The 23,281-nt window shown below is 38.1% G+C and overlaps 1 protein-coding gene across 3 annotated transcripts in view; it reads left to right on the top strand.

Annotated features, from left to right (window-relative positions):
- Positions 1–10,209: 10,209 nt before the first annotated feature.
- Positions 10,210–23,281, top strand: part of SLTM (SAFB like transcription modulator) — a 51,255-nt gene continuing 38,183 nt past the window's right edge. For 2 of the 3 annotated variants that reach the window (XM_036254738.1, XM_036254728.1), the window contains exons 1-3: positions 10,210–10,485; positions 11,435–11,522; positions 21,874–21,938. In XM_036254738.1, coding sequence (XP_036110631.1) covers positions 10,324–10,485; positions 11,435–11,522; positions 21,874–21,938 — 315 coding nt within the window. In that variant the 5' untranslated portion in view covers positions 10,210–10,323. The remainder of the gene's footprint in view (positions 10,486–11,434; positions 11,523–21,873; positions 21,939–23,281) is intronic. The other variant, XM_036254747.1, reaches the window with a different exon arrangement.

Raw genomic sequence — 23,281 nt, 5'->3', positions numbered from 1 at the left:
ACAGCAGGTATGAGTTGCGTGAGCTTCTTTAAGAGGCTCAACCTGGAACAGCCTCTGGGCCAGTGAGAGGAGCGAGGGGATGGGGGCCCCATCTAGTCCATGGTCGGGGTCGGGCAGGAGGAGACTGAGCCAAGTGCCTCGTCCTCTGGGGAGGGGCCTCATTTTTCTACCTTCTCAATTCTGAGCATGAAGGGTAGCTGCTGATCCTTTTGGGCCCCGCCCAGGTCCCCTCAGACAGCTTTCTTCTTGCTGGTCCTCATCCCAAGCCCCAAGGATCATCACTTTTCTACCCCAGCCCCATTTTCAGGACCAACTCTACTAACTACATCAGCTTCCTCTCTCGTCCATTTCCCTGTTGTAGCTGGCCCGGCCCTCAAAGGCCACAAAACCCTGGGTCGGGCCAGTCTGAACGCACCTTGTTAATTCATTACTTATCAAGTAGAAAGATGATCAACTTCTCTCCAAAAAACAAACAAAAAAATTAAACACAAATATACAATCTATCCAAGAAAATGAAAACATATGGCCACACAAAGACTTGTATTGTTTATAATAGCCAAAAGAAACAATCCAAATGTCTATCAACTAGTAGAGGGACAAACACAATGTGGTGTATCTATATAATGGAACACTGCCAGCAATATAAAGAAACAAACAACTGATACAGGCTACAAAATAAATAAACCTCAAAGAAGCCAGATGCATAACACATATTGTATGATTCCATTTGTATAAAATATCCAGAAAAGGCAAATCTATAGAAACAAAATATATTAGTCATTGCCGAGGACTGGAGGTGGGAACAAGGGTTGACTGCAAATGGGCAGGAGGAGTCATTTTGGTGTGACAGAAATATTCTAAAACTGGATTGTGAGGATGGTTGCACAGCTTTGTAAATTTACTAAAAATCTCTGAATCATATATTTTAAATGTTATGTAAATTTGCTATAGCTAGAATGTTTATGCCCCCCACCCCCCAAATTCATATGTTGAAACCTAACCCTCACTATGATGGTACTTGGAGATGTGGCCTTTGGAAAGTGATTAGCTCATGAGGGCAGAACCCTCAAGAATGGGATTGCTGCCATTATAAAACAGGCTCCAGAGAGCTCCTAGTCCCTTCCACTCTTACCAAACACTGAATCTGCTGGTGCTTTGATCCGGAACTTTCGAGTCTCCAAAACTGTGAGAAATAACTTTTGTTGTTTACAAACCACTCAGTCTATGGTGTTTTGTTGTTGCAGCCTACACATACTAAGACTAACTATATCTCAATGAAACAGCCAGTATTAACAGTTTCTTGTGTATTCTTCCAGATATGTCTCTTTATGTACAGACATATATATTTATATATGTAATTATACATATTATTTTTCCCTTGCAAATGACAGCATACCATTCACATTATCCTCTGGTGTCTGTTTGATTTTTAAAAATAGATCTTATATATCTTTCTATAGCAGCATATACATTGACCCATCGTTCTAATTAATATGTGCAGAGCATTCTGCTATGTAACTGTACTGTTGATAAATTTTTTGGTTATTTCCATCTATTTTTCTACTATAAATAATGTTGCAATAAATATCTTGGTACATGTGTTATTTCCCATAAGTATGTTACTACCTATAAGTAATATATTATTACTTATGAGTAGAATTTCTGGGCCAAAGGATCTGTGCATTGTAATTTTGTAATATATTTTCAAACTGATCTCTATATAGGTCAATTTATACTCCAATCAGTAATATATGAGAATATACTAAAAACACTTTTCTTTTTCTTTATTAATTTTAGAGAGAGAAGAAAGAAGAGGGAGAGAGAGATAGAAACATCAATGAGAGAGAACATCGACTGGTCGCCTCCTGCATGCCCCGCACTGGGGATTGGGTCCACAACCTGGGCATGTGCCCTGACCAGGAATAGGAACTGACGACCTCTTGGTGCATGGGTCGATGCTGAGCCATACTGGCTGGGCCTGACAACACATTTTTGACATGCAAGTTAATAAACTTTTAGCTTCACGCAAATCTAAAATGTTAAGGAAAAAAAAGTCACTTCACTCTACTGTTAATTTGTCTCTTAGAAAAACAAAAATTTTCTTTTTACCCGAAACAACCTTATGCCAATATTTTTGATAACTTAGATGAAAGGGACAGATTCTTTGAAAAACATAAATTACCAAAGCTCACTCAAGTAGAAATAAACTATCTAAGGAGCCATATATCTAGTGAAGAAATTGATTTTGACTCAAAAACTTCCCACAATGAAAATTCTAGATTTAGAGGACATCAGTGAGGAACTCTGCCTATCACATAAGGAAAAAATGATACTTATTCTATATATACTTTAACAAAAACAGAAACGAAAGGAACAATTGCCAAATCATTTTATGGTGCCAGCATTACCCTGACACCAAAAGCAGATAAAGATATTACAAGAAAAGAAAAATTCATATCCTATAAATATAGATTAAAAAATCCTTAACAAGGCCTGGCAGGGTAGCTCAGTTGGTTGGAGTATCGTCTTGATGCACCAGGGTTGCAGTTTTGATCTTTGGCAGAGACACATGCAGGAGTCAACCAATGAATGCATAAATGAGTGGAACAACAATTGATCTCTCTCTCTCCCCACCAAAATAAAATTTAAAAAATCCTTAACAAAATGTTAACTACTAAAATACAGCAGTATTAAAAAAAATAATATGTAACTTATGGAACACAAAAATTTAAAGGAAAAAGAATTCAAAGTTGGCTCAACATTTAAAAAAATCAATCAAGCCCTGGCTGTTTTGGCTCAGCGGTTAGAGCGTCAGCCTGAGGTTTGGAGAGACCCAGGTTCAGTTCCCGTAAAGGGCACATACCTCGGTTGTAGTTTGTCCACAGCCCTGGTTGGGTCGTGTGGGTGGTGCCCACTCGATGTGTCCCTTTCGCATGGATGTTTCTCTCTCTCTCTCCCTCCCACTTTATCTGAACAAAATATCAAAGGGTGTCCTCAGGTGAGGATAAAAAATAAAATAAAAAATAAAAAATAAATCAATATAATTGACCACATCAAAGACAAAAGAATACTCCACTTGATCATCTCAGTAAATGCAGAAACATTAATTAACAAAATTTAACATCCAATCATCATAACAATTCTCAGTAAATGAGGAACACAGGGGATGTTCTTCAACACGATAAAGGGTATCTATGAAAAACCTATAGCTAATCTCATACTTATGTTAAAAGACCAAATGCCTTCCTCTTAAAATCTGGAACAATGCAAGCAAATGTGCTCTCCCCACTTCATCATTGCTCTGAGGTCCAAGTTTGTTTGAAATAAGGCAAGATTAAGAAATGAAAGACAGCCCTGGCCAGTTTGGCTCAGCGGTTAGAGCGTCGGCCTGCGGTCCGGAGAGACCCGGGTTCGGTTCCCGCTAAGGGCACGTACTTCGGTTGCAGTTTGTCCCCGGCCCTGGTTGGTCGTGCGGGTGGCAGCCACTCGATGTGTCCCTTCACATCGATGTTTCTCTCTCTCTCTCCCTTCCACTCTATCTGTACAAAAAAATGGAAAAATATCCTCGGGTAAGGATAAAAAAATAAAAAAAAAGAAAGAAATGAAAGACAGCCCAGCCAGTGTGGCTCAGAGGACTGAGCATCGTCCCATGGACTATGAGGTCCTGCTTTGATTCCCAGTCAGGGCACATGCCTGAATTGTGGGCTTGATCCCCAGTAGGGGGCATGCAGGAGGCAGATTACTGATGTATCTCTCTCACATCAATGTTTTTATCTCTCTCTCCCTTCCTCTCTCTCTAAAAATAAAATAAATAAAAACATATTTAAAGAAAAAAAAAGGAGCCCGGCCAATGTGGCTCAATGGTTGAACGTCGACCCATGCACCGAGAGGTCGTCGGTTTGATTCCTGGTCAGGGCACATCCCCAAGTTGTGGGCCAAAACCCCCAATGGGGAGCATGCAGGAGGCAACCAATCGATGCTCTCTCTCATCAAAGTTTCTCTCTCTCTCTCTCAAATCAATAAAGAAAAAAAGAAAAAAATGAAAGACATATGGATTGGAAAAGAAGAGGTACTGTCTATCTAGAAAAACAAGAATCTACCAAAAATTTGCTATAAATGTAGAAAGGTATCAGGACACAAGCTCAATATGCCATAATCAATTGCATTATGTATACTAGTAACAAATAATTAGAAAATGAAGTAAAGAATAATTTATAATAGCATCAAAAAACATAAAATTCTTGCCCTGGCCAGTTTGGCTCAGGGGTTAGAGCATTGGCCTGCAGTCTAGAGACCCAGGTTCGGTTCCCCCTAAGGTCACATAACTCAGCTGCAGTTTGTCCCTGGCCCTGGTTGGGGTTGTGTGGGAGGCGGCCACTTGATGTGTCCTTTTTACATCAATGTTTCTCTCTCTCTCTCTCTCTCCTCCCCCTCCCCACTCTATCTGAATAAAAATGGAAAAATGTCCTCAGGTGAGGATAAAAAAAAAAAATTAAAAAAAAAACAAACCATGAAATTCTTGTGGCTACATCTAACAAAATACATGCAAAGTTTGTATTGGTGAGAGGTAGTAAAGATCAAACTAAATGGAGAGACATACCATGTACATGATTGGCAAGACTATATATTGGTGGGTTTTTGTTTTTTTCAATTTTTATTAATTTATTTTTGTTACAGATGTTTCTCCCTCCCCCCCCCAGACACCCAGTGGTTTTTGTTTTAAATATGTTTTTGTTTATTTCAGAGAGAGGAAGGGAGAGGGAGAGAAAGAAATAGAAACATCGATTGGCTGCCTCCTGCCCATCCCCAGCTGGAGATTGAGCCTGAAACCTGGGCATGTACCCTACTGGGAATCAAACCAGTGACCTCTTTATGCATGGGACAGTGCTCAAATCCACTGAGCCACACAGTTGGGTGAGAAGACTATATACTGTTAAATGCCAATTCTCTCTGAATTGATTTATTTATAAATTCAACCCAATCCCGACTAAAATCCCAGAAGACTTTGTAGAAATTTAAAAACTAATTTTCAAATATATATGGAGCTATAAAAGACCTAAAATAGCAAAACAATGTTAAAAAAGGAGAACAAATCTGGGGACTCACAATGTCTAATTTCAAAACTTATTATAAGGTTTCAATAATCAAGGCAGATTGACAATCCTGTAAGGATAGACACATAGCACAATGGAATACAATAGAGCAAAACAACTATATTCAATTGATTTTCAGCAGTGTTGCCAAGATAATCAAATGAGGGAGAGAATAGTGTTTTCAACAAATGGTGATGAGACAATTATACTTCCACATGCAGTAAAATTATTTTTGACTCTTACACCATATACAAAATTAAACTCAAAATGGATCAGAGGCTTAAGAGTTAAAACTGTAGTAGTTTTAGAATAAAACATCAGAGAAAATGTTTGTGATCTTGGGCTAGGCAAATATTCGGGTAAGATGCAAAAAGCATAAATTATGAAAAAAAAAAGATAGACTAGCCCTGGCCGGTTTGGCTCAGCGGTTAGAGCGTCGACCTGCGGTCCTGAGAGACCCGGGTTCGGTTCCCGCTAAGGGCATGTACCTCGGTTGCAGTTTGTCCCCGGCCCTGGTCGGTTGTGCGGGTGGCAGCCACTCCATGTGTCCCTTTCGCATCGATGTTTCTCTCTCTCTCTTTGTTCCTCTCTCTCCCTCCCACTCTACCTGAACAAAAAATGGAAAAATATCCTCGGGTAAGGATAAAAAAAAAAAAAGATAGACTAACCTTTCTTGAAGTTTAAAAGTTCTGCTCTTTGAAATTACTCCTAATAAAATGATGGTAGATGCCCTGGCTGGATTGGCTCAGCGGTTAGAGCGTCGGCCTGCGGTCCAGAGAGACCTGCGTTCGGTTTCCACTAAGGGCACGTACCTCGGTGGCAGTTTGTCCCTGGCCCTGAATGGGTCATGCAGGTGGCAACCACTCGATGTGTCCCTTTCACGTCGATGTTTCTCTCTCTCTCTCTCCTTTCCACTCTATCTGAACAAAAAATGGAAAAATGTCCTCGGGTGAGTATAAAAAAATAAATAAATAAATAAAATGATGGTAGAAACTAGAGGCCAAGAGAAAATATTTGAAAGTCACATATCTACAAAAGGACTTATATGCATACTACTTTTTTTTAAACCCTTAAAACTCAATAATAATGAGACAAAACCCAATTTTTTTTGGAATTTCTTTTCTTTCTTTTTTATTAATTAATTTATTTTTGTTACAGATGTTTCTTCTTTTTCCCCCATTGACACCCTCCTCCCGATCCCGCCCTACCCCTAAAACCCAATTCTTTTTAAAAAATTTTTTTCTTTATTGATTTTTTATTTTTTAGAGAGAGAGGAAGTGAGAGGGCGAGAGAGATAGAAACATCGATGAGAGAGAACATCGACTGGCCGCCTCCTGCATGTCCCCCACTGGGATCTGGCCCACAACCTGTACATGTACTCTGACCAGGAATCAAACCAGCGACCTTTTGGTGCATGGGTCGACGCTCAACCACTGAGTCACACCAGCTGAAATCCAATTCTTTAAATGAGCAAACGATTTGAACCTCACCACGTATACAGATGGCCAATAAGCACATGAAAATATACCCAAAACTACCAGTTGAGAAATGCTAATTAAATGACAACAAAATAACACATATCTACTAGAGTGGTTCAAATTTTTTAAAGACTGACCATACTAAGTGCTAGTAAGAATTTAGAGCAACTGAAACCCTTGATATTGCTGGTGGGAATGCAATATGGTATATCTCAAAAACAGTTTGGCAGTTTCTTCTGAAGTTAAATATACAATTATCATACCACCCACTTTGAGGTATCTACTCATGAAAAATGCAAACAGAAAAACATGTATCTACACAAATAATTGTATGTTAATGTTTATAGCAATTATATTCATAACAATCAAAACAACTCAAATGCCCATCAACTGGTTAATGGGTAAACAAACTGTGGTACAATCATATAATGAAATACTGATCAGCCATTGAACAAAAGAAAGTAATAATATATGCAAAAACACAGATACATCTTAACAGTGTTAAACTACGTAAAATAAGCCAAAAACAAAAGTCTTCATACTATATGATTCCATTTATATGACAAATTGTAAAAGGCAAAACTATAGTGACTGAAATCAGATCAGTGGTTGCCAGGAACTGGGAATTCACCAATACTCTCTTCCAGAACTTGTATGACTTCATCTCTTATATTTAAATAATCTATTTATAATTTATTCTGGTGTTAGAAATGGATTCACTTTCATTATTAAAAATCACAACTTTTGTCCTGGCTGGGGTGACTCAGTTGGTTGAGGGTCGTCCTGTGTACCAAAAGGTCGCTGATTCAATTCCCAATCAGGGCACATACCCAGATTGCAGGTTTGGGGAGACAGTCAATTGATCTTTCTCTCTCTTTCCCTCTCCCTTCTCTCTTTCTAAAATAAAATTTTTTTTTAAATCACAACTTTTAATGAGGCATCACTATGTAACTACTAAAACATCTGAAATTTTAAAAAGTGACAATATTAAACACTGGTTAGAATGTGGCAAAGCTAGGTATCTCAGACATTGCTAGTAGGAATATAAAATGGTACAGTTACACTGGAAAAGTTTGGCAGTTTATTAAAAAATAAAATATACATACCATATGATTTTTTCTTCTCTACTTTTAGAAGCTCTTTTTATATTAGGGATATTACCTTCTCTATTTCACACAGTATTCACATTCCTGGGTATTTGTCCCCCAAAAATGACTTAAGTCTATACAATCCAGGTCCAAAATGGAGTCACTTGTGCTGAAGCTAAACCTAAACTTAATACCTGAACTAACTGCAATTTCAACCTTCTCCAGGACTGTAATCTTAATTGGTAAATCTGGAATTTTCTGGTCAGTACCAATGAGGTAATCTGTCATGTGAGCCTTGTCCATCCCTCAAAGGAAGGGAGGCAATCTGTTTGATAAGAACAGGTTAGGGGAAGGCAACCTTGCAAGAAACAATTCTTTCTTTTCTTTTTCTAATAGCTTTCTAGTCCCACCCAGTTTTCTGCCTATAAAATCCATCCATTTGTACAGTTTCTCAGAGCACCTTTCTACTTGCTAGATAGAATGCTGCCAGATTTGTGATCGTTCAATAAAGCCAATTAGATCGTCAGATTTACTCAATTGAATTTTTGTTCTTTAACACTTTTATAAGCCTGGCGGTGTGGCTCAGTGGACTGAGCGTCATCTCATGGACTGACAGATACTGGTTCAATTCCTGGTCAGGGCACATGCCAGGGTTTTGGACTTAATCCTTGGTTGGGGGTGTGCAGGAGGCAACTGATAGATGTACCTCTCTTACATTGGTGATTCTGTCTCTCTCTCTCCCTTCCTCTCTCTTTAAAAAATAAAAAATAAGAAAAAAATAGTAAAAAACAAAAAAACCCACTTTTATAATATTGCTTTTTTGAAGAATCCAGAGCAGTTATTTTCTAGAATGTCCTACAACTGGATTTGTCTATTTGTTCATAAGATCCAGGATAAACATTCTTGGCATTTTTGGCAGGTGATGTGTTCTTTTCAAGAGTATTAGATCAGAAGGCACAGATGTCCATTTTCATAACTCCATTATAAATTATTTTAGAGAAAGAAAAACTCATTCACTTTAAACATAATATTAGCTTTCTGTTAGTATAACTCTTCTTTACAAGCTCCACAGAAAATGGAAACAGGGTGGCTGAGTGGGAAAGACACTGGAATGAGATCAAGTGACAAGACAAGAGACTCAAGACACTGAAATGAGTTGTGACAAGTTATGGATCCCTAGATACATTTCTTAAAATCTTAATACATTAAAAAAAAAAAAAAAAAAAGAGGGAGGATTGAGCCAAAAGATTTCTAAAGATTCCTTGAATTCTAAGATTCTATGACTGTGAATGAAGTTGTAGTAGAGACAGAGATAGATTTGGAATCAGGAGACCAGATTTCAGCACCAGTTCGGCCACATACCAACTACATGAACATAAATAAGCCATTTAATCTCCCTAAGCTCACAGAACTTGACCTCGCAGAGTCCGGAAGGATTAAGTGGGTTATTGCATGTCAAAGTGCAGTGTAAACCAAAATGTCAGGTTATAATGTTTATTTTCTTTTGAACTAATCAGTCAATCAGAAAAAGCATCCTAAAGTGAGACAGACCTCATCAATTTAAATTTTATAAAACCAGGAAAATGCCAGTACAGTTCATTGTGCTTCATACTCAGTTTATGTAATTTATAGTTTATTCCATACATGCTTATGTTTTGGTGATTCATAGTACTGGCTAAAGTTACAAATAGGTACTCACTTGCACAGGCCAGTCGTCTGTACCAAGATGGTGGTTTTTCTTGTGATACCAAACTTTGGGGGGCCAAAACAGTGAACACAGTATATAAGGAAGGTAACCAGTACTTATAACTAACTTCCTCATTCAGTGATGATTCCGTTTTGAGGCATCAGGTCCACCACAGAGGAATACAAACGGAGGCCAGTGCACAGGGAAGTTGTCCTGTTCTTCAGTGAGCTAGGCGGCCGTAGAATAAGCTATGCCTCCTTGGTGTGAAGGCATGTTTTTCCCGAGACAGCTAGTGGGGCATTTCACACAGGCCAGCCCTTAATATTCTTATAACTCTTACAGCCCTTTACACTTTATATATTCCTGTAACCACTCCAGGGTTCCTTTCCGGCCTTTACTATGGAACTCAGGGAACCGAGTTCCTTCGTGCACACTGACCACATTTGTCCGATTATCCCTCAGAACTAATCAAGCATGTATTCCTGGAAGAGACAGGGCGCGCACACGCCCCTTCGTCTGTGCTGAGTAACGCGCGAACTCTCTATGCCGTGTAGTGCCTAACACACTCCTGTCGCTCAAAATCCGAGACGTTGCCAGAAAATGGCTAACGCAGTTGAGGGGGAACCGCAGCAAGGCGGACATTGGCGCAGTTGGACTAGCCGGACCTCCTAACACACGCAAGAAGACGTACCGCCCAGGTAGCCGCGGCCGGCTAGGCGGAGCGCCCCGCGCGCCTGCTCCGGAACCCCGTGCGCCTGCTCCGGCGCCGCACGCGCCAGTGCGCACGCGCGTCCGTCATCCGGGTGCCGGCTGCTGTTGCAGGTTGCGCTGGGGTGGCTGAAAGGGGGTGGAGCCAGCGGCTCATTGTGCACAGCGCTGCGTGACTCCCGCGGCCGCCGAGGCCTGGATCGAAGCTGGTGCTGCCGCCGCCACCCTGCAGCTCACTTGCTGCCTCGGCAGCGCGCTGCTCTTCTAAAATGGCTGCCGCTACCGGTGCTGTGGCAGCTTCGCCTGCCTCGGGTCAGACTGAAGGTAAAAAGATCACGGATCTGCGGGTCATCGATCTTAAGTCCGAGCTGAAGCGGCGGAACTTAGACATCACCGGAGTCAAGACTGTGCTCGTCTCCCGACTCAAGCAGGTGAGGCCCGGTGAGGTCCGGGAAGGGGAGCTTAGGCCGCGCTTTGGCGCCCCACCTTGCGTCTCAGTCCCTGGCCGTCCGCAGCCGCCGGGGCTCGCAGGGCAGCGCGGTGGGGAGACCCCGGGCGTCGCCCGCGCTCACGGAGTGGACGAGGACCCTCCCGCGGCGCCCCCGCCCTCGCGCGCCGGGCAGGGCCTGCGAGCCGCCCGGGATCCGCCGCCGCAGCTGAGCGCGCCCCTGGCTCCTCCCGGACGTCCCTGCCAGGCTACGAGGGCTGCGGCCGGCTGGCGCGGCCTCCCAAGGGCGATCGTGGAGACCCGGGAGGTGCTCGGTTCCCAGCCTTTAGCGATGGTGAGCGCGTGCATTTCTTGACCTCGGAGGGGACTGGTTACTTTGGTGACTTCTGCGAAGTTACCGTTTAATTGTGCCCAACCGTTTCCTCCCCATCTTGGGCGGGGGATTGGTAATGGAAGTTGATGGGTGGGTTAGAGAAAGGGTTTATTTTCTGTTGGAATTTCAGTTTTTGCATCAGCTCAATAATCTGCTTTTTCATCCCTGATTATCTTCCTGGTTTATTTGAGTGAGCGTTGGAATTGTAGTAGAGGAGAAATAAGTTTGCAATTTAGAAATGAGGAAAGCTCCCTTTAGTTAAATACTGTCGTAGCAAGCAACTTTTCTGCAATCGAGAATATTTAGACTTTTGTTCAGTATGATAATAATTGAACTATCTCGACTCAGTAGAATTTAAAACTCCATGTGATTTTGATATTTCCCCCTGAAAGTTCCTCGCAGTCTTGTAGTTTAATTGCTGTTTTTGAAGTCGGTTTATGAAATGACTGGCTATTCTAATGTCTTGAGGCTTGAGGTTTGCTTTTTTTTTTTTCGTTTCGTTTTTATAAAATAAGTTTAGATAGATTGTGTAGCATATTAACTTCTCTTTCTAATGTAGGCTATTGAAGAGGAAGGAGGCGATCCAGATAATATTGAATTAACTGTTTCAACTGATACTGCAAACAAGAAACCAACCAAAGGCAAAGGTTGTTACGAGTTATGAACATATTTTAAAATATATTTTGGTTATATAACTTGCCTCTGCTCTTGTGCCACTTGCCCTGTTTATATAGTGCTACTCTTTGCTTTTTCCCTCTGGCACTCTGCCTTCATGGGTCAAGGAAGAAAAGATCCTGTTGCCAGGCCCTGGGTGACTCGTAGTCCTTAAGATTTGGCTGAAGCTGACCTGAAAGTGAGACCAGTTCTTTATTGCTTCCGAAAAAATTACAGTGTCAAGTTTCATAATGTTTCTTCCTTTATGCTCTGAAGACCTAAAGAATAAAATACAGTTTAATACATATCTACCTTGCCCCACAATTGGCAGAGTATTGATGGAATTCCTACCAAATCTTTCACCTTGGCTCCTTGCTTTTTTCTCTAGCATATTATATTCCATAACCTTTATGTTTAGTATTTTGTTTAACTTGGTGAACTTAATTTGTGTTTATGCAATTACATTATACATTCTGATTTTCAGTGAAATTTAAAAGATCTCACCAATCATACTAACAAAGTAGGGAAAATTCTACTTTAAAAAAATTTTAAATTATAGGGATATCTTAAAGATTTTGATTTTATAACTTTTAAACTAAGCCAGAATATGATGAGTTAAAATAGATAAAAGTGGTTTTAAATTAACATTTTGACAATATAAATGGGACTTAGATATTTTTAAAAGGTTCTGGTAAGTGAAATTCTTTTACTTGAATACATAATTACAACTTTTTACCTTAGTCCCATAAGGACAGTGGCAGAGGGTGAACAATGATGTGGGTGTCCGGATCCTGGTACCTACCTACAAGTTCCATGCACAGGGTGTCGTGGACAGCTGCAGCATCTTAAAAATCTGACTTTACTTACTACTTTAAGTGATTCAATCTGCCATAGACTAGATTGATTGTAACCAGAGTAAAATAATTGAATGATTTATTTTGAAGAGAAGGGAATATTAGTTTGATTTTATGCAATATGTGTATTAGGACCATGCAGATCTAGATGCAGTCTCACTATTTTGGGTCTTCTTGGTTGGCAAGAATCCCCTATTTGTGCCAAAGGAAATTGAAAAGTGCTAAGAAGCATTTTCTGGGTGTCATGGGAATAGCAGAGGTGGAAGTGGAGTTTAGAAGAGTAACAGTTATCTTGAAGATTTGTGGCTTTTGATGTAACTCTGACTCCATGTAGCACTTTGAGAGAGATACATTTCCCTTTGTTTAGAGAAACTTGTCTGAGAAGCCTCTGCTGACCAGCCAGGGGCTATTTCAAAACAAGGAAGAAAAATATTCAGAAATAGTATATGAGGAATTAACCATATTTCGTATTGTAATTTCTTATAGTGATTTTGATTTGTCTTTTTTTTTATAGTTATGTTTTTTGTTTTTTTCCTTTTATTGATTTTAGAGAGAGGAAGGGAGAGGGAAAGAGAGAGAGAAACATCAATGAGAGAGAACATCGATTGGCTGCCTCCTGCATGCCCCCCACTGGGAATCGGGCCCACATCCTGGGCATGTGTCCTGACAGGGAATTGAACCAGCGACCTCTTGGTGCATGGGTCGACGCTCAACCACTGAGCCACACTGTTGGGGCTTGATTTGTCATTTATGTAACATGTTATGGTAGTTTGACAGATACTATATATTAATCACAGTCCCAAATTATTTGAGCTGATTATTAATTTTAGCATCTAAAATAAACCTCCTTTGATTAACTTATTCTCACCTACTTTTCATTTCTCTGTGTAGCCCTTTTTCAGTATCTTATCCTTAGAAATAATTTCAGCAATATAAAATGTTAAGTTTTTCAGTATAGATATAAAATCGCTATGTTAATTTTTTCTTTTGTATGGATTATAGGATCCTTGAACATTATTTTTTTTCCATAACTCTGGTGTTAAAATGTTGTGGTCTTTAGTTAAAAATTATAACATTCAATCATTTCTCTCTAGCAGGCTACTACTAAGTACTTCCTGAGATTTATTCTGGGACATGTATAATAAATAACCTTTGTCTCTTTGAATTCCATTTATCATTGTTCTGAAAATTCTATGAATTGCAAAGAACACAATTTGAGTCAATTTACAATTAAGATGCTTATAAGTAAAATTATTTTCAACTTTAAGAAGTTTAAACATAATTGTTAGAAATCAAATTTGAAGAAGGAAATTATTAAATATCAATGGTTAATGGTTTCTTAAACCAAGGATTCAAGAAAGTAAATATTATTTTAATGTGATGTCAGGTTTTCAGTCTAGATGCTACATTAAGTTCTTTAAGCCAAATCTATTTCACTTGGCAATATCCAACTTGAAAATAATGTCATCTTGGCCATACCACTTGTCCTTCAATGAATCTGTTCCCTTTTTATTTTTAATTTTGAAATGTTGGACATTTTACTAAATTACCTGTAAGTGTCTTTTAGTTCTGAAATTTAATTATTATATATAGCTAAGAACCAGAATAAAAGTGCTTTCTGTTTAGCTAAACTAGATATATAAGGAAAACTCATAGGCCCTCAACTAGTATAAATATTCTTTAGGATAAATTATTGGAAAAGGAAAAGAGCAAAGAAAGGGGTTCATTAGAGTCAGTCATGTAGACATCAGCAAGACACAAATATACTAACTTGTCAGGACAAGAAATTTTTTGGTAAAAGTTAAATTGTGTTAAAAAAGAGAGAGAGAAGCTTCATGAGTCTGGAAAAATTACCTAGGTGAAATAGTAAGCTCATTTTCTTATAAATGCATGTTCACTATTTCTTTAAAAAATTTGTGTTTAAATGATTATATTTGGACAGTTTAGAGGAAAAGGAATCTGCATTCTTTAGTATGTCATAGACTATTTTTTAAATGCAGCTTTATAAGCACAAACTTATAAAGTTGATAATGCAGTGGGTTCTAATATTTATGATCAACACTGATAAAATCTGTTTGCATATATTTAATTTGGCAAAACAGTTTGTAGCTTGGTTTGGGTCTCCCTTCTTTGTTTTTCCTTTTTTCAATAAGAGTTTATTTGAGCCAAACTGACGACATATGCCAGGGAGAAAGATCTTAAATGCCCTGGGTCTCCCTTCTGAGTCTTATACTCTCTTTGCTATGAACTTTTAATAAGTAACCTAGAAGAAAGCTTCACCAGTGAGATTTACTGTCATATTATTTGGGTGTGTGCGTTAAGAAAGTGGTTAAACAGGTAGAGCTAACTCATTAGCTTGTCTTAGAGATTATAGATGTAAAGTTTCTTTTGGTTCACCTGTCAGTAGCATATCATACTCTTATGAATTTTTAACCTTTAGTGTCACCCCTGAACTTCAGCCAAAGTTATTTTATGTGGTTAATCAGTATTGTATTTAGAAGTATATATAATGCAGTACTTACTGATGTTGACACTCATTTGCAATACGTGGAGGCTTAAAAAAGACTTAAACTGCTATATAAAATCTGATGTTTTCCCCTATTAAAAAAAAAGTATAATTTGGGGTTATAAGTTTATCCGAACATCTGATATCCAATTTTGTGTGGACAGTTACCACAAGCAATATAATTAATTACATGTGTACTGTGTAAAGCTTTCTAAAATGTATGTTAACTAAGAATATAATCAGCCACATAAAATGCATTTAATATAATACATTACCATAGTGTACTGTAACTCTTGTCTTTTTTTGTTTGTTGTTTTAATTGCAGTATGTTTGGATGTTAAAGGAAATTTGATGAAAACTGTGACATTGAGTAGGGCTTTGGGGAAAGAATTGTCAGATATGTTATAGGTACCCACTAGGCTACAAGCTTTGAATGAGGGTAAGACATGGTCTTTTTATTTACAGTAGTCCCTGTAATGCTTAGAATAATGCCTAGCACATAATAGGTGCTCAGAAAATATTCGTTGAATGATTACTGAGAACCATATGATGGGTTTCTCAACGACTGCTTTTAAAAATAACTCTGGGCCCTGGCTGGTGTGGCTCATTTGGTTAGTTGTCATTCTCTTCACTGAAGAGTCATGGCTGGTAACGTTTGTATGGGCGGTGGGGGGTGGGGCGGGGTAAGGGGGTAGCTGATCAGTGTTGCGGCTCACATCAGTGTCTCTCTCTCCCCCCCTCCCCTCGCCTCTCTCCCTCTGTCTCCCTTTCTTCCTCCCCCTCTCTCCCTTTCTTCCTGTACCTCTCCCTCATTCCCTCCCTCATTTCTCCCTCTCCCTTTCCCTTTCTCTCCCTCTCTCTAAAAATCAATAAACAATCTTTAAAAATAATAACTCTTTTTGTGCATTGTAATTGCATATTTCTTTGTAGGAAGCCTGTATACCAGAGATTAATAGTCTTTACTGTCTTTTCAACAGCACTGGTTGGCTTCTCCTTAACATTGTTATGTAAAGTATACTGTTAGGACATGTGAATCATTGCAACATCTTTTTATTCCTCATCAAGTTCTTGCAGTAATGGAAAGCCTCACAACTTGCTGGAATATTGTTCAGCCTCAAAAGTTGTGTATGTCATTTTTATTTCCCCAAATCAGATCCTTTTACTTCAGCCATTAAAACTGGCATTTGCAGCCCTGGCCAGTTTGGCTCAGCGGTTGGAGCATCGGCCTGCGGACCAGAGAGTCTCGGGTTCTGTTCCCGCTAGGGGCACGTACCAAAAAAACAAAACAAAACAAAACAAAAACTGGCATTTGCCTTATGCAGTTGTATATGGTGAATTACCTTTATCGTCAAAGCACTTGGTACTTATTAATAAGCTATTGTATCAAATACTGTGCTATCAAGGTAGGTAAAGTTATTTTTTCTTTTTGTTTTGGTTTTGTTTGTGGGTGTTTTTTTTTCTTTTTAGGTAAAATTTTTTAGTACTTTAAGACATTGTGCTTCTTCCAAGTCAGTCATCTTCTAGGCATTCTGAATTAGGAATTGAGGACTTCAGACTTTATGTAAAATAAAGTATGAATTGTCCAGGAATTGGAGGAGAAAGAAATCATTATTATTAGTTAGTAGCGTCAGAAATGACTTGAATGAAGAGGCTAAACAATGGCTTAGGGTTTAATGGTGGACTTTACCGATTTATTTAATCAACAATAGTTTGACACTGTACAATAAGTGAGACTCAATATTGTGTAGTCCCAGAAGTTAGCCTTGCATGGCAGTCCTGCTACCTTGGAATAGTAGTTTGCATTATGGCTTTAGAGTATTGTTTTCCAGATTATAAAAGTGAAATATTTTCATTGTTAGAATTAAACAGTCTGAAAAGGTACAAAAAATGAAAATTGCTCATACTTCCACCATTCTGAATTTATTACAGGTAACATTTTATTGTGTATGTACATGTGCATGTCTGCATGTCCTATAGGTTTATGTTTAAGGATCTCTTTTTTCCTTTTCAACAACTAAAATAGGTTCACACCATATATGGTGTTTTGTTGAAGGTAGGTAAAATTTACATTTTTTTCTAGTCTGGGGAATCTGAAAACAACTTTCCTCTTACATTCTTCTCACTCTAACTTCTCTAGTTATGTATGCTCAATCATCGTGGTTCTTGATCTAGTCTACCTTAGAGTTATGTGCGTTTTTAAAAATACAGATACCAGGGCTCCTGCCCCCCAGAGATTTGGTTTTAGTTGTTCTGTTGGGAGCCGAGGCACCAGCATTTTCTAAAAGTTCTCCAGCTGATTCTCATGCAGCTAGAGTTAAGAACCACTGACTCTAGACTAGCGCTTGAAACTCAGCATCATTTTTATTAATCTCTGCCTGGCAGTTTGCAGATTGTTTTATGTGCTTTACAGTTTTTAAAAACTTTCACATTGTTTTATTTGATTCTTGCAACAGTGCCGTTAAGCAGTAGTATTTTCTTTTTATTGATAGAATAGAAAGTACATTTTTGCTGCTTTTAAATATCCTGTGTGCACACGTGTTACGTATTATGTATGTGTGTGTTCAGTTATCTTTAGATGACAAAGTTAGAGATTTTTAAAAATTTACTTTTGGTGTTTTCAGATTGATTGTAAGTGTGAATTATCTTTATAGTAGATTCAGAAATAATAATAAAATGACCTATCAGATGAATACTATGTTTAAGACAGTGTACAAGGCCTTTAGAAAAATTACTTCATTAGTAAAATATTGGTTTAATAAAGAGAGGCCAATACACATATTTAAACAATTAACACAAGGCATAGTCTATGGTTATTTTAAGATATTGCATGCAGTTGGGAAGAGGTTGTTCCCGGAAACATTAAATGTTACTCAGTTTGGTTTAAACTGAATCTTCCCTCACTTCTCCAACAGAAATTTTATGAGTAAATATTTTCTGTAGTTTACAGTTTCTGTAACTGTTTAGGGGGGGGGGGGGCAAAGTTACTCAAGCCACAATTTTTTGATAAAATTCTACTAATGAAGTGGATTTTTTTGTTTGTTTTTGTTTTGGAGGTATTTCTGCGAAGAAAAATGCCAAACTTTGTAAGGACTAATTTGCCTTTGGAAGAAAAAAACATTTACAATCCAGAATTCTTTATTCATAATTCTGAAATATAGAAGTTCTCAAAACTGAAAGTTTTTTTTTAAGTTCAATGGCAAAAGTGAAGACACTATCAATTTATTTTTATTTATAGTTGTGATTTACTCCATTTGGTGTGAATATGCATGTACTTCATCGCAGAAATATGTCTGTGATTGATTGATTGACACTTTTAGAAGCCACTGGAAAGTTTAACTTAATTAATAGTACATATACCATTGTACTCTTCTAAAATCTGAAAATTCTTTATTCTGAAACATGTCTAGCCCCAACAATTTCCTTAAGGATTTGTGGACCTTTACAAATATGTTTTATAAATAAAATGTTAGTAGTATCATTCTCCTTTGGTATATACATTTTTACTTTAGGCCCTAAAATCACTCAAAGAACATTGCAGTGTATTTTATGTCATTTCAAAATAGCCACATATGACTGCTGTGATAGTTTAAGGTGTGATAAGTTCATTTTGCCCCTCCCCCCCTGCTTTTTTAAAGAATGTCTTTACTGCTCTATTTTTTGTTTTGTTCCTCAAGCATTAAAGTTACATGAAACTTTCAGTCAGTTCCCTCATCCTGGTCATACTACTGTCCTTTGGACCAGTTCACATTTTTGTGGCACACGACAGATTATTTGGTTAGGTTGCCATAGGAGCTTCGATAGCATAAGCTTAAATGGGAGATAGGGATAAAAATGGTTACTATACATAAAGGTGCCTAACGTGATGTTGCTTGTTGGAATTTAAGAGGGGTTTGGTTTTTCTTTTTATTTCTCATCTGTGATATTGTAAAGGTTAGGAATCCATAGATGTATTTGATACCATATGAAAGTTGGCAGTTTACAGTCCTTAGTTTACAGGATGGGGTTGCACATGACGCTAATCTGACTAGCATATCACCTCTTTATTCCATTGAGGCCTGAGTCAAAATCCACCTTGTTGACTACTGGCATCCATCATAGGCCTTAAGTCTGTTCTCAGTCAGGAAATATGGAATGCTTGAGTATGCTCTTTATATAGCATCATACTAGGTTCTGGACTGGATAGTGAAAATATGAGTTAGACCTTGTGCTTTGTGTGGGAGAATTGTGATACTTTTTCATAAAGGAATTAATTACAATATCGTTTCTAAGTCACTATGTGTAAAACAAGCCCAAAGTTATAGATTATGAAAGCAGTCAAAACTAGAGTGTAAAATTTCAATTTTCTTCAACACTATGTACCTTTATAGTAGGTTCAATGTACCTGTCAAGTTATTACTACAGATTCATTACTGCATGTATGAAAATCTTGTCCTCATGGTTTTTATGTTTACAAGCTGATGACGACACATTACATGTCCAGTGAGTGCATCCCTGCAATACAGCTGTTGAAACAATAAGGAATAGTGAAGTTGGACCCTTTTGTGTGTACCTCTGCCTCTTGTGGCCTGTTTATCATGGGGTAGTTATGTAATCTCTGTGAGTTTCATATTTAAAAATTTTTAGATGTGGCTTATGGAACCTCTGTGTACATTAAAAGATATTTTTAACAACTGGCAGGTTGTAGCTACTCAAAGATCTAATGGTTTTGTGGTTCTTGAGAAGTGGAAACAGGCCTGGGTTTAAATCAGAGCACTGCCTTTACTAGTTTTGTAATCTGATTAACTTTTCAGCATTAGTTTCCTCTTTTGTAAAATTGAGGTATAGTTTCAGATTCATTCTGAGGATAAAATAACTTAACGTATATAAAGCATTTATCCTAGAGCCTGGACTGTGGAAGCCACTTAAGCAGCCGTAGTGACTGCTGGTGGTGTTTTTGTTGTTATAGCATATTTTGATTTTCCTTTAAGCAAACTAAAACAAGTGAAATTTACCATGGAGTGGACATAGTATATGTCGTTTCTCTTGCTGAGAGTTGCCATTTCAAAGATAATATCTTTAAATTGAGTTAATTACCCGCTCCTTACTAGAATAATGTCTTTTAAGTAGGTCATAGTAAGATGTAGTGGAAAGAATTTAGGATGAGAAATGAGAGGCCTTGGCTTCCAGTTCTGACCATGCCACTTATTAGTTTTGGGCAAGCTATTTAACCTCTTGGGCTCATTTTCTCTTTTGTAAAATTGTGAATACCTGCCTTGTATACCATAGGGTACTTGAAAAAAATTAATGGAACTTTTTTAAAAGTGCTTTGCAAATTGTAAAGTAGTTTATAATTGTAAGGAGTAAATAGTATGTGCAAATGATCTGAAGGAGTCACCCCACAGCCCTACTCTGTAGGTTACTTGGTGGTGTGTGTTAGGGTTGGAGTGGGTAGAAAAGAGCATATATTTTTAAAAGCTTATTTCTCCCCATAGGTAACATCTTTAAGGTTTTTGTATTTGGAACTTTCTCTCTCTAAATATGATGGTATTTAGTGTACTCTTTCTCTCCTAATACTGGATTTTTTTTGCATGTTTGTTTTGTTGTTGGTTGGGGAAGCCTTTATTTAATTTTTAAAATAGATTAATAAACACTTTCTGATGAATAAGCTTTCTTAGTTGTTACCCTTAGAGTAACTTCTAATTTGTACTTTCCCTAAAATACAAACGCCAGCATTCCAAATAGGAAGTCAACACCACACTAAGCTCCACACTTTCTCTTTTCATTCACACAAGTCCTCAGGGGCAGGGACAAGCCCTCTTTTACCTCAGTGATAAAAGAAAAGAAAAATCCCCACTTTTAATCTTGTTTTTCATATACTTGGAAAGATCAGTACCTTGTTTCCCTTTTTACCACTCATCCACATTGGGAGTAAGTGGAAGATGAGGGCTGGTGAGGAGACTAGGCAAAGGGAGGTACCCCAGCTTTTTAATAGGTACCTCACCGCTAAACTGGCTACCCTGGGGTCACAGAAGCTTGAGAATACTGTAGGTACCTGGCAGTTTCTGTTTTAGGCAAAGTGAAAAGTTGACCAGTTGGCCTCAGGAAAGAATATTCATTTATATTTCAAAATAAATGAATTTAAAAATTTTAAATATTATGATTCTAAGCAGCTGTGTTTAACAGCATTTCTAATACGTTATGGGTTATTAAGTAGGCTTTATGCACTAATCTGAAAGCAAACTTTTAGCATTGGCTCTGTGGGAAACATTTTTTGTTTGTATTTTTGTATGGAGAACATTTTTAAAGTTTCAACCACCAGTTTAAAGTTTTGAAGATAAGGGCTGGGTTGGGACGCCTATAGTCTATTTGAAGCTATTAACAGTTTTCATTCTGAAGTAATTTCTACTTACCTAATCAGTTATTACGTTAAGTATCCAGCGCTATTTTTATGTAGGCCTTTGGAGAAATACAAAATAAGCATAAGGGCAGTCACTGTACTTAAGGAATTTCTTCTCTGAATGAAGCAAGATGTACTTGAGAGTACAAGGTAATTAATATACAATCAACTGATGGATTGTAAGTGTAGATTAAGTTTGAGAATTGTATTTCAGTGAAAGCTTATTGAAGAAGGGAAGCTTTGCTGTGGGTTGAGTCTTGAGCTTAGCTATCAGTTAGTAGAATACTATTGAAAGATTCTGGGAGAATTGAAGCTAGAGAATTTGAGTGGTGTAAAGAAAAATGTATCACATGTATCAAGTCAGTTAAGATGACGGGTTCATATGTAGGATTAATTATTTGCACAGTTTATTTTAGTGGAACAGCATGATACCGTTAAAGCTTTTTTTGTTTGGGGCAGCTGTGAGCAGGCGGTTTAGAAGCAGTCAGCATTGTCTTTGTCAGATGATTGGGAGTAGAGAGTGATACCACGGGGTAAACTTTTCTGGACCTTTTTTAAATCTTAAACAATAAAATATTGGTTGTTAGCCCATTTTCCTTCTTTCACAGGTAAAAAACAGGAAGCAGATGAGTTGAGTGGAGATGCTTCTGTGGAAGATGATGCTTTTGTCAAGGTAAAGTGTTAATTACTCAGGTTAAGATGTTTATTTTGAGCCTAGCGTTTTGCATGATCAACTTATGCATTTTACTTGAACTAGACTGAAGTATGTAGGTAAAATATAGAGACTTATGTAATATTGTCGATCATTAATTCTCGTAATTGTAAAATATAATAAATAACTTTATTTTTAGTTAAATGAGAATAAAGCTAAAAATAATGTTTTTAAGTAGAAGTTAGAGGAACAGTTACAGGACAATTGATATGTTAGTTCCTGGACAAGGTACTGCAGTGAAAGATATTGATATTTTCTTTTTTTTAATATGTTTTTATTGGTTTTAGAGAGAGAGGAAGGGAGAGAGAGAGGAAAAAAAACATCAATCGGTTGATTCCTGTATGCACCCCGACCAGAGATCGAACCCGCAACCTGGGTATGTGCCCTGACCAGGAGAGACAACACTCAACCAACTTAGCCACACTGGCCAGGGCAGTTATTTATTTATTTAATCCTCACTTGAGGACATGCTTACATGCTTATATTGACTTTAGAGATGGGGGTGTGTGGGGGTGGGGTGGGACACACATCGATGTAAGAGTTAAACCTCAGTTGGTTGCTTCCTGAACGTGCCTGATTAGGGATCAAACCCACAACCTAGGTATATGCCCTCACCAGGAATTGAACCCACAACCTTTTGGTGCACGAATGATGCTCCAAGCGAGCCTCACCGGCCAGGGGAAGCTTTTATTTTTCATCTGCCCATTGCATTTAGCTTTTGTATATAATACACAGAGGCTAGATTTTTTTTTTTTTTAATCCTCACCCGAGGACATTTTTTGATATTTTGTTCAGATGGAGTGGGAGGGAGGGAGAGAGAGAGAGAGAAACATCGATGTGAAAGGGACGCATCGAGTGGTCGCCACCCACATGACCCAACCAGGGCCGGGGACAAACTGCAACCGAGGTACGTGCCCTTAGCAGGAACCGAACCCAGGTCTCTCCAGACCACAGGCCAACGCTTTAACCGCTGAGCCAAACCGGCCAGGGCCACAGAGGCTAGATTAATGTAGTTTTTAAAATAGGGAGAAAATTGCTGTTGTGCTGCTACTTGGTAAAGATAAAATTAAGAAATTTGTTTTGTGCTTTAAAGATAAATAAGCCAGGTCTTTTGACTAAAAAAGAATGTATTTGAAACAGACCAGACAGAAAAATAATTTATGTAATTTAATTCGGGTTGTGGCAGTTCTATATAGCAAATCTTTTTTAATCATAGCTAAGGTTTTTTTGTTTTCTGTTGATTGAAATGTGATCTGCTACTTACTAGTCATTAGGTCCTAAGTAGTGTAGCATTTGCAGGAATT

This window comes from Molossus molossus, unplaced genomic scaffold, assembly GCF_014108415.1.
Source record: "Molossus molossus isolate mMolMol1 unplaced genomic scaffold, mMolMol1.p scaffold_m16_p_1, whole genome shotgun sequence".
Lineage (NCBI taxonomy): Eukaryota > Metazoa > Chordata > Mammalia > Chiroptera > Molossidae > Molossus > Molossus molossus.
The sequence above is the reverse complement of the archived record's forward strand: the minus strand, read 5'-3'. Positions and strand labels throughout refer to the sequence as shown.